The 12,569-nt window shown below is 43.2% G+C and overlaps 1 protein-coding gene across 7 annotated transcripts in view; it reads right to left on the reverse strand.

The window, feature by feature from the left end:
* The window catches only part of NUP93 (nucleoporin 93), an 84,306-nt gene that overhangs the window by 33,640 nt on the left and 38,097 nt on the right, over positions 1-12,569 (reverse strand). For 5 of the 7 annotated variants that reach the window (XM_087739180.1, XM_087739181.1, XM_087739183.1 and 2 more), the window contains one exon: positions 171-233. In XM_087739180.1, coding sequence (XP_087595306.1) covers positions 171-233 — 63 coding nt within the window. Of the gene's footprint in view, positions 1-170; positions 234-382; positions 545-10,375; positions 10,400-12,569 lie in introns of those variants that run through there. The other 2 variants (XM_087739187.1, XM_087739184.1) reach the window with 2 other exon arrangements.

Genomic DNA, 12,569 nt, shown 5'->3' on the forward strand with positions numbered 1-12,569 from the left:
CTGGAAATTCTACGCAAGTATTTCCTAATGTCTAATTTTTCTACATTCTCAATACAGTCCTCTTAAATTCCCATAGTTTATTAAATACCTAATTTATTAATTCCTTAGGGACTCACTCCCTCCCCTTTTCTTCTTTGAAAGGAAAAAAATGGTGCTTGCTTCCAACTTACCCTCTTCCTAGACTCTTCAATGGCTGACAGCAATGCATTATCTTTTTCATTCTTCAGGAATCCCTGCAGAAAAGGAGAAACAGAGCTTCAGTCAAAAAATCAGCCTTGCACTAACATCAGATACATATTGTAGTACTCGGCTCTTTCAACTCCGAGAAGTGCTCAGAGCCCTCTGCCCAATCCACTCCTGAGAAGTTTAAAGGTCACTTTACTTCACCAGAGGTACAGCGAGATGCCCATACAGAGCCATGTGAAAATGAAAATGCATTAATCCCCTGTTTTAATATGCATTAAATCCTAGTGAAATGTCCTGCTTCTATTCTCTTTTATCTCTGTGTCCCAGCAACTGCGTCCTCTTGCTCTCCATTTGCGGGAGCTAGGATGAAAGCTGGTAGGAGCGATAAGCCAAGATAAGATTGTTCGACTTGAGTAGGTTGGGGGGGATGGGGTTTGAGTTGGCAGTTTCAGGCAGGAGTGGAGCTCTTGGAGGCCCGAAGGAACTGTGAAAAAGAGCCTTAAAAATAGTCAGTTGAGGAAGGATGGAAATAACTAAGCAGTTGGAAAACATACAGGAAGAGTTTACCACACAGCTTCTCTCCATGCATACAGCTGGAGTGGGTAAAAAAATAACACATAAGAATTGTATTTTTAATTTTCAGTGTATCAGTAAATCTCAGAGAGGTCAGGTGTACATGAACAGACTGATTTAGATGAGCTCCTTATCCCAAAGGTTACTTTCATGACCCATACTAGGAAACACACAATATTTTGAATTTTAAACAAATAGCCATGGGGTAAACTGCAGTAATGCACAGACAAACAGGAAACATTTATTACACGCTAACTTGAATAGCTTTATTTTGCATTTTCACTGTTATATCACCAATTAAACAAACCAAGTTGATTTGTACTCCCAGACTTCAACTTAATCATTATTCAAGTACTAAAAAAAAGGAAAAGAAGCCTTTGTCTCCCTCTGAAGTAATCAAATATAACATTATCAACTCCATTAAGTGCTAATATCTTAAGAGTCTGTATGCTCACCCCACAGCTCTAAAATTAAGAGCTGCTAACAAACCCAGGGAGTGGGAATTCAACGTACCATGCTTTATGCTTTTACAAAGAGGATACACAATTGCAGAGGCATCTGACCAAACTCGTCAGGAATCGGAAGGCTTTTGTGCCTTTCATTCCCCACATCTTCCTGTGATTAAGTGGTTCCTGCCCCAACAATCTGACAATATCGGTACTGATCCATGCAACCTAGGTAGAGCTCAGGATCTCCAGAGGAACACGGATCCTGTGGCAGGACAGAAACTTGCTGGCATAGGGATTTGGACCTTTGGGAAAATATATTTATGGTAGGTCTTAGAAACAGTCCTGCAGCAGTACTACACGCAACCACAGGTATCACAGATTGCTACTTAGCTCTGGGAGGTGAGGAAGGTTTGAAATCTGGCAGGAAACTCTACCACATAGGTGTGCTGTCTGCCTTCCTCTTACCCAGCACCAGTATGTGAAATCAAGGGCATTGCACCCTTTCCTTATGAAATATGTAGAACAAGCATTTGCGGTATGGGACAGCCTGTGACCCCTTTCAGCTGGAAATAGGAATGTGACCCCTTTCTGCATTCCAGATAGAAAACGAACTGCCATCCTCCGAGACAGACGTGCAACACGGTCCCCCCAGAAACAGCCCTTGAATTACACACAGAAGAGAGCAGCCACTTCTACACAGCCTATTCTTCATTTCACCCTCCGCCATGTCCCGCTTTATTTTTAGATAATGCCCACAGAGAAAGCGCAGTTACAATCTGAAAAAGGGAGCTAAATCCAGATCCTTGCACGTGTCTGGGGACCAACTATTACAGCAGCTGTCACCAAGGCAAGGGCTGCCGCAGTCACCTAACCAGGCCAAGACCTGACCTCGGCTCCGTGCAGGAGAGGTGGGCAAGGATGGAGACATGGCTTTGTAAGGTTTGTCTGTGTCTGAATGGGTGGAAGGACTTTGGGAGGGCAACAAGTTTGGTGCGTTTCCGTTTTTTTTTTTTTTTTTTTTTTTTTTTAATTTTTATTTCCCCACCTCTAACTTAAATCAGAAAAAAATTACCTGAAATGATAACAAGCAGTGCTTCTAGACCATCAAGGCACACACCAACATATAAGCAGAAGACACAGCCACATTTCTGATGGCAAGGATTTGATGCTGCGGAGAACACTATGCGTTTGCCGTATCCTAACAACGCTGCTAATTTTACAGGCAAAAGCAGCCCACCGTCTCTAAGACACAGACCTACAGCTATCTGGATGCGATGGAAGGTGCTGAGCACGCTGAGCCAGGCACCGCAGCTTGCAGAGGTGCTGGGCACCCTGGCTGCCTGCTTGCCCTGTGAGCACTGGGCTCCTGAAAGCCCCGAGAGATAAAAGTCGTACCTTACTGCCCTCGGTCCTCCCCTCTCTCCTTGGAGGGATGTGTGCCCTGAGCTGAGCAGGTACCTGCCTAGAAAGGTACACAGCAACAATGGTAATCGGCAGAGTAATTAAAGATGTGCTTGAACTTCCCTTGAAGTCAGTAAATCCAGGCTGAGTATCTTTCTTAATGAAACCTCCCAGCTCCCAGAGAGTTCACTGGGTGCGTTTAAGGGATTACATTACACCGAATGCCAATCAGGGGATGATAATTGTCTTTTTCAATCTCAAAAACTACTCCTTTAGCAAAGGAAAATCCTCACACATTCCAAATAATATCTGTAATGCCTCACTGAGGAGAGGTACATTTTAAAAAGGCTGTCCTATGACTTGTGCTAAACATTATGACTGCAGCATGACAACTGCTGTTTCAGTTAATTACAGGCTAATTGTTAAACCTCAGAACAGGGAGTTTCAGTAGCTGATGCTGGGGCTCCTGCTACTGCTCACGAGACTCCTTCTGCTTAGTTAGGCCAAACAAGAGCTCCTGGGGTTCTCACTCTAGGCTTTGGTGGCCAAAATTTCACACGTTAAGAAAGCGAGGAGCGTCCGGCTGCTATAACAGTATTTATTCCCTGGGTTTATTGCATTGCCACCTAGTGGTGCACTATGCTTTGCTCACCGGACACTTAGATTTCACGGATGTATATAACTGCACACAAACGTCCATTTGCTATAAGAAATAGCAGAGCTCTCTAGAACAAGGATGGGCAGAAAGATGGAAGAGATGTGCTTTACGCTAGAGAATTCTGGTCCTCAAAAATCCCAGGCCATGTAATGGCTTTAAGGGTTCACGTATCTCTTAAGTCTGGGCCTTGAACAGTGCTGGTTGTGCTCACCAAGTTACATCTGCCCTAAAAGCTTTCTGTAATCCCAGAGGCAAGGTTTGACTTTGCCACGAACGCTTGCAGACTGTAACAAGGATATGGAGGTATGGCATTCAGCACGCACAGGGAGTACACGACCCATAACGCAGGAGCTGCCCTCTCAGGGGAGATGCTACTGATTGTGCAACGAGACATCGCTTCATATTCGGTATCCAAAGAGAGAAGCAGGAGAAGAACAGAGATATTGTTAGGAGACAAAGGGCTGTTTCACAGCGGCAGATGGCAAAGATAGGAATAGCTAACACGAGCATCGCTAAAACCTCAGAGGTGAAACCCTCACCTTGAAGCTCTCTGTGCACAAGCTCTGCCATTGCAGGGATCCCAATGGAGCCTGGTTTTTGCTTGAAAATGAAAAAAATTTATCTTATTTCCCTGAGGCAGGTTTACGCAAAAAGCTCACAGACCCCTAATGTCACATCATGCTGTCCTGCTTTAGTGAGTGGCATTTAATTTTCCTCTCTGTTACTGTGGACTCCCACACATTCTTCCTGCATCTAGTTTGGAAGGGAAGCAGCGCAACTCTTCTCCATCACAGGATCTCTGCAACACTCACTGCTGAATGTTTCCTACACACAATTTGTACAATATCTGATGAGATGGTGTTTGCAAAACAGGGACACAGGCATAGAAATACACCCACTCTCCCACCTTCAGGTTCCCATTTTCCAGCTAGTCCCACTTATTCTTGCGCGTCTGCTGGCTCTCAGCATCTTTCTCCAGCACATTCCAGTCCTTCCTGGATCTCTTACCCCTTGGATTCCAGTCTGATCTTCTCACATTCTCCCCTGCAAATTCTCTCTGAAAGATTCTCTCTGAAATCCAGCCCCACTCTGCCTCACTCGAGGATGGTTTGTAAAAGCGGCTCCACCAGTGGAGGGGCAGGACCTGTGGGAGGCCGTGCCATTTCCCTGTTCTCGCCGCGCTCCTTGCTCTACTGTCATTTCTCATCTCGGGCAACTGTTGCCTGACACAGGCTGATGTGACAGGAACCGGCACCTGCCTTGCTCCAGCCTGAATTCCAGCAAGAAAGTGTTCCAGTAACTAATTCATTATTGGTACGAAAGGGCATGCGTGCACTGATGGTCTCTTTTTGACAGGAGATTGAAAGTCTCTTCCATTTACCACAGTAAATGAGGTTAGTAAACTCTCTCCTGGCTGATAGAAGTCTCTTAATTACTTCCATCAGCCAGGCCATACTTTTAATACTTGATCTTAGTATTCAAGCTGTCAAGAGAAGGCAAATGTTGCCAAATAGAATACTGAGGCCCTGAATGTTGACAGCAATGCTTACTTTTTCACTGGCAGGGGAAGAAAGCAGAAAGTGAAATGAACAATCTGGGGCCATTTCAAGTCAATTGCTCTTTGATTAAAATATTTCCAAGTGCTGGGTTTACAGTAGATCCAGTGAATCCTGCAAAGGCCCAGCAGGGATAATGATTATACAGTTAACAAAACAAAAACAAACAAACAAACAAAAAAAATCACTTTTCGGCAATGGTTTGGGAACAGTAGCTCCAGATGAAGCACCTGATTTTACTATCTCTAGTAGTAATTTTAAGAAATGATTTACTAAATACAACCATACTGCAAACGTGCACGCGTCTGAGCACACTCCTGGGGTGGTGCAGCCCTCCTGTCCATGTTCTCTCTAGAAACAGAAAATGAAGCAAAACCACCTGGAACCCACTGCCACAGTAACAGACCATACTATATATTATTGCTTTTTTAATCCAAATTATTGTTTATGCTGACACAAGCATCAACGCTTGCTAGCTGGCTTTAAACAGATGGGTGGATAGGGCCGTAAGCAATGGTGTGGCCAACTAGTGTATTCCTGAGGATGGGGACACGCCAGTGTAGCATGGGCAATATTTTTCTCTATTCAGATTCTTCTTTTGCATGCATCACACTAGCGTCTGTTGGAAGCTTCTGTAGGTCTCCTAAGATTTGTTTTGCAGAAAGCATCAGCTTTTGCTAAAAACATGCAGGTAAGCAGCTTCACTACATACCTTGGCCTGTGCAATACAGCGTCCTTCAAAGCAGGAAGGCAGCTGCCCAAAGATAGGCTACCAAATGCAACAAGCTAAGAGCATTTGTGAAATTTGCCTTCTCCTTGGAGGACTTCAGATTGCAAAATTGCTGCAGGGCCAAAGCAGACTGAGGGCCCAAACGCAGAGATCCTCAGAGAGGAAGAGAACCCAAGGAAGGGTTATTTACCAGTCAGCATCACTTCAAAGCTGCATGAGAAACAAGAACAACTCATTGTACACCAATGCAAAGGTCCACTGAGAAGGGAGGTCTGAGGAGGCTCATCCCACACCTGTATACAGTGTTCAGTTCAAGGATTTAGCCATATAAAATTTTCCTAGCTTAAGACAGCCGAGCTTGTCAAACTACAATACGCATTTCTCAAGTTCCTTACCACTGTGTTAAGAATGGGAAATCCTGCAACATTTTTCTAAAAAATTAATTCACTGTTGACTAAACAGGAGAAAAAGCAGAGAAAAACTAGAAGGGTTTAAAGTTTGCTAAGACCCAAAAGCCAGTTGTTACATCACAGACTTTCAAAGCCACAGCTATGTTGAAGCTTAAGAGGCTAAAATATGCAGACTAATAGCTATAACACAAAACTACGCTAATACAGCCACAACACTGGGCTCAGGGAAGATGTGCTGCTCCGCTACCTGCCTTCACAGGGGTCTCGAACCATGTCGCCCCATGCACTGTGACTATGCTCCACACTTGTAGCCAATATTCATGTTCAATTGGTTTGAAAGCCAAGGTAGGAGAGCTCCTCCCCACCCTGCAAGCAGATAACGTTTCAGTGGCAGTAAGTCATTAAAATATACAAACCCCAGCCTAATCTCTGTTCCATTGTGTGACTAGCAATGATTTTAAAGATTATGTCGCTTTTTTAAAAGCGGCTTTCTGCTCCAGCAAAAACAGATTTTGCAGACCTGCAATACTGTCTCCTTTCACGATGGAGAAGCAGCAACGTGGACCTCACTCTGGCGGCAGCAGGAGTCGATGCACACCGTGCTAGAGCCTGCGTGCGTTGGCAACGCGCACAACTCCCCACGCACGCTCAGCGGGCGGCAGCACGCATTGCGGAACGAAGAAGGGGCACCGCCATTTGCCCACAAGCCTTCTTCGACAGGTTGTGTGCATTGTGGAAGATGTACAGCAGCAACCTTCACTGGAGACAAGTTCTGGGGCAGGAACAGGGCTTCCCTGCCCCACCATCGGCATGTCATTGATGTAATGCTCAGTTTTGAATGCAGCCTTTAATCTGTGTTGCACAGCAAGCCTTAGGCAAATATTTACAAAGCGCTCCCTGATGTAGGTTAGTGCCAGCAATGCAAAAATCTAGTACTTTTTTTGGTATTATTTTACTATTTTAGACTGTTTGATCTGTGAAACTCATGCAGTTTTCACAGTAATCTTCAGACTGTATCCAGGAACACTGGATTTTGCTGTGTTGGATAAGTATCATTATTCCTTCTAGCCGTGACAGAAAAAACTCAAATTGCCAAAAGAAACGCTCCTCAGGAAATCACAGATCAGCTCCTAACAGAAGCAGGGGCAGATGGTGCGTGCTCTTTGACTCTTGCCGGGACCGTTTGGATCTGGCAAGCGAAGACTGGAAACATGCTTCTTAGACATACAGGCTTCGAGGGAAGAAATACAAATACCTCTTAGCTCCTGCTTCAGCCAGGAGACCATCCATTAAGTGCAGAAGGCCAATATCAAACCATCAGTTAATATCAAACCATCCCGCAGCACTGAGAGGCACCATCATATCCCACACCCAACCGCAGTCCTCTGAAATGCATTTGGAGCATGCGGCCATCAAGGAGAGTGCAAGTGTTTGCAGCGAATATAAGCAATGTTTAGCATGAAATATACAGGGAGCACAGCTATGTCACACGGGAAGCATCTAGAAAAATACCACTGCTCAGACTTCCTGCTGGAATATTGTGCCAGGCGCTCACAAAGCAGCCCCAAAATTGAAGTGTCTCTGCTACACGGCACTGCTTGTTCTGCGTATAAACAGAGATCATCATTGCTGGCACGAAACATGACTCCACTCAATTTTAGTTTCATCTAATTCAACATAGGATGCTCAGTGAGCTCAGGGTTTCATGCACTATGAGATCTCAGTATTTCACTTAAAATTGTACTTACAGGTGGCTTAACTCCTAGCATAACATGGAAATTCATCGCAGCGTTCCTATGCATTTTAAGATTTTTTACAAAATATGTCAGAGAAATGTGCAAGATTTAACAAACTCAAGCGTAATAATTAAATTGAGTGAAGTAGGACACTGTTCTAAAAACCACCAAAATATATCAACCATCGCAATATATGTAATTTATATATTACTTATACAGTGTAGCTAATTATTAAAATATTAGTAATTACCCATACTATTTGTTGAGTCTTTTCTCTTCAGAGTGAAACCAAAATAACTTCAATTACACAGATTAGTCCCTCATTCTCGGGCTCTAAAAAAAATCTTTGCCATGTCATGTTGTGCTGCACAGCGCACGGGAATGCCGTTAGAAGTGGTTTTAGTAGGCTTTTTCCCCCCCCCCCCAAGTCACAAACATTTCAGTGGCATAAAACTAAGATAATACCTTTTATAGTCTAAAACTTTACAGTGAAGTTGCTCAGAATCAGGTTCTCTTCCACATACAGTTATCAGCCTCTACTGCACACATCATTTTTGATAGCAGTTGTTAATGCAACACAAAAATAGTGTAAGCAACAGTGCTACCTTCTCTAGTGATCCTCTCTTCCTCCCCAAGCATATACTCATTTTCTTTCCCCCTACTATGCAACTAGGAGCTGTTCAACAAAAATCCCAGGTCCTACCAAGCTACAAAGCGCCAAGGAAACCTATGCAATAACAAAATTGTCTTGAATAATCCTAGCCTGCTTAGAGGTCATGCAAAGAACAGAAGGAAGAAAAGCAATGAAAAAAAAGAAAAATCTGAACTAGAGAAAGAAGGTAGACAGATTCTTGCCAGCCAATTACGGCAATAGGAAATGTTACTCAAGAGCCACCAGAAGGAGCTTGTTCAGCTGACTAACACTGGTAATCACACCTGAAAGCATCTCCGCCAGCGTTTCCGTTTGTCTTAATAAAGAAACCAAAATGTCACAAAGGCAATGAAATGCAATGTCATCTCACTTGGAATAGAACTCCTTGAGCGAGGGAAGATCTCCACACAGATCAGGCCAGCAGGACCAGCAGCAGGACCCGTGGGAAACCCATCTCCTTTGGCACCGGCGTTTCACCATCAGCAATGGCATCAGCACAGAGCGAACGAACCTCACAATCTGAAATCTGAGCTCATTCGTCAAGTTTCCAAATACGTGGCTATCCGTTTCTTCTCAAGATTTTTAAATGCAGAGGGATGACCTTGGTGTGGGGTTTTGCTCAGCACCATGATGAGGGGCTACAGTCTCTCCCCTGCGCTATAAATGTCCTTGTATTAGCATCCCGATTAAAAAATAGAACCCTACACAAATTATAGACGCATCAACAGATTCACAATCAAAGCAAAATTTAGGGCTTTGGCTCTTTTTTGGAGTTTAGCTTAAATAAATTAAATTATGAGGTAATTCCAATGGGTTTAAGATCTACAATGTAACCCTATATTAAAAATATTTATACCATGCAAACAAAGGTAATTTCTGATCATTCACTGGAATAAGCTATTATATCCACCTCTCTGGTATCATGCTTTTTAAGGGCATACTGTGAAAAATCTACAGATTTAAATTTTCATTGTATAGTCATAACTAAGCCTGTAATGTAATACATCTCGCTGAAAACATCCGCGCATCAGGCAGGACGCTCTCAAATCAAGCCATCGAAACTAATTTCACTGATGACGCCATTTTCTTATTGCTTTCGCTGCCATTTTAGCATTGTGGTTACTCCACATTTTCTTGAGAAATAGCTGTGCGTTCTTCCCCCTCTAAGAGGAAACCATGCTCAAATAACGCAGTGACAAATAAAACCTGTATGTTGAATTTCTGCCCGTGTCACGTCCTTGCATGGCAGGGGCAGGGACGAAGAACACAGTTGCCACTGCAAACCACACCTCAGTTTACTGTACCGAGAGCTGGCGAGGAGTCTCCTGAGATGGTGTAAGCTGAGAAACCAGCCACTGGAAATCTGTCAGCACCAAAAAATTGATAAAGCTGAGGAAACAGGAGTGTCCAGCTGTGTTACAGGAGGATAGGCTTCTCCCTGAATACCACAGAAAACACTAGCTAATAAGGGAGTAGTTTGAAAAGAAAAGAAAAAGGCATAAAGGAGGCATACTGACAAGCTTGCAGTGTCTGTCGCTGGACTAATTGTACATTAGCTTCAACATACAGGCAGATAAAATAACTCTCTTAACCTGACAGCAGAAAATTTATTTGTTCGGATATACTGTTCACATCTGAAAGTTAAACTGCCATCCCTATGAGTCGATGAAGTATTTCCCAGCCTGAAATGGCACATTTATAATGAAACAACAGCAAGAGGGACAAAATATTAAACAAACCTGCTAGTTACTAACACCCAGTCTCCTCTAACCCACTTCTGCAAATTTTAGTGCAATCCCTCAATCTTCTCCCACTCCTTTAAGTGCTTTATCCTTCTATCTCGTTGGGAGCACGTAGCCTTGCTGTTTGCGAGAAACAGGGGCGTTCTCAGGCTTTTTTGGAAAGAAAACACATTATTGGTATTTGCACATCTCTTCCTTCACCATTTCAGATCTATAAAAACAGTTAAATGCTTTCAAGTGTATGTAAAACAAATATTAATTAAAAAAACTGGTTCTCTTTACCTCCTCTGGATGCAAGTAGCAAGCCTGGCAGCGCTGAGCCTGACACTCTCCCTGTTCTCGAGCTGACTCAAGCTGAAGGATTTTGGCTGCTGTGCCCCTATCCCACAGCAGAAAGCCCCTGTGCTGCCTTCCTGAATGTTCCTTGGGAGCACTACTTATCTTTCTGCTTCGGTAAAAAAGAAAAAGAAAAAAAAAAGCCAAGCAAAAATCTTCCAGCCTCCATCTGTATTTCAGACAAAGTGATGCATGCAGCAAACGCTCACTGCCTCGAAGGGACAACGCCTGGTTCAGAGACATCAAAATCCTGTCAGCACTGTAAATGCGATACCCAAGTTAAACCGGGATGCAAATCCTAAACCCCAGCATAGGTGGCTTTCCTTAGTGCTGCACCTCCACAATGGGGTTTCCCCGTAATATTTCTATGGCAATTTGAAGTCTCCCAGAAAAACCTACATAGAGAAAGAAAACCTTTCCAAAGTTAAATCTACTTTATTTCGCTGATAGTGGCTGGCTAATGCTACAAAGAAAAAGCCAAGATAATATGCATTTTTGTGTGAACATAAGTTGTTTTGTTTTTTAAATACACACTGGAATTTCAAGAAAATGAGCAAATTTGAAGTTCAGCCGTCTTTGATAACGTGAGATGATTTGGCAAAATCACCCACCTGAGTTAGAAAAATAAGCCCAAATCAGCTAGCTCATTCTTCCTAAACATTTGTAAATAAATCATAGCTACTTTGTTCACCTAATAGGTACTTTCAACATGGCAGTCTGTCCCTTGGAACAAATATAAATATTTTACTGACAGTGAAAGCAAGCAATTTGGAGGAGTTCATATGTGTCATGATACCTTTAAATCCTCAATTTAAACATGCTGTGGTCTGTAGAAATGGTGTTTCCTTAGTACATTACTGATACATTTCAAAGTTAATTATTTAAATTACCTATGAATTATTAATTACGGATCATTAAAATAAAAACCAGAAGTCTAGAATACGCCTGTTACAATTATACAATTTACATTTAAAAATGTTAGACCTTATAAAGCTCAGAGAGAGAGGCATGTATTAAAATTCTCTGCTGCAACAAATGAAATGTTATAATAAACGCTTTATTCTTTTTCAGCTTATTTCTCCTATTGTGTAATAAACCTAAGGTTTAAACTTTCCAGACTTGGGGCATGAGACCGGTGTGCTGAGGATACACCGGAGACAAAAGGTTTCCATTTTTCTCCTCCGGCTGTACTCCACCCTCGCTAAGGAACTCTCTAGCAGTGCATGCCTTTATTTGCGTGTTGCATTAACAAGGCACACAAGCTCTCAGACTTTCATGTAAATGAAATGCCAACTCCAGATGCTGCCAACAGATATCACGGAAAACCCTGCTATGAGAGACCCACGGTAATTATTAATTACGGTGGCTCCGTCATTTTTCCATACGTTAATTTATGGAGCTTAGTTGAACTCTGTCTCCCACCCACTTCAGACAAAGGAAAATAATTTGCCACACTGTACCAACTGCAAGGATAATTGAGCCGTCTCCCATACAGGGTCAGTGGAGGTGGCTTCCTCCATCTTTTTACACATGATAACCACACATTTCATTGTCTTTTACTTGATTTCTTGCTGAGCTGCTTTTGTGGCAAGACCCCTCCCTTAGCACAGGTAATCTTGTTTAAGAGAGGCAACTTTTTGGCCATGCTATGCCACTGTTCCTGTGTCTCCCCTTGTGAGGAGTTCAGACATTTCTCAGCTGACAATAGGAAGAGCGCAGAAGATGGCATATAGGCACCTTAACATTTGGGGAGGGAGCCCCGAAGGAGGCAAGTCTTTCTCTGCTGCAAGAGCCCAGGCGCCGTCCCGGCACAGCACATTTCATTAACCTGCTTTTCTCCATATAGAGAAATAGAATTGAAAGGAAATGAGAAAAGCAACCCACCCTATACTTTTGTCCCCATACCGAAGGCAGGCAGAGCTTCCAGTCGCAGGCAGCCTCCGAGTCCCTAGATCTGAGAGTATTAAATCAGCTGCCACCCACCCAGCCAGTCACGGCCACCACATGTATATAAATGTTAATTCCCCGACTGCTTCCCTTTACTATGATTTTACTGGCTTAACCCCTTTCATAAAGCATCCTATTCACTTGAAAGAGAGGTGGGGTCGAGGCTGCAAACTCCAGTTGACTAAGCAAATAT

The sequence above is a fragment of the Nipponia nippon genome, unplaced genomic scaffold (genome assembly GCF_047370975.1).
Source record: "Nipponia nippon isolate SJK-2023a ecotype South Korea unplaced genomic scaffold, ASM4737097v1 scaffold_7, whole genome shotgun sequence".
NCBI classification, from domain to species: domain Eukaryota; kingdom Metazoa; phylum Chordata; class Aves; order Pelecaniformes; family Threskiornithidae; genus Nipponia; species Nipponia nippon.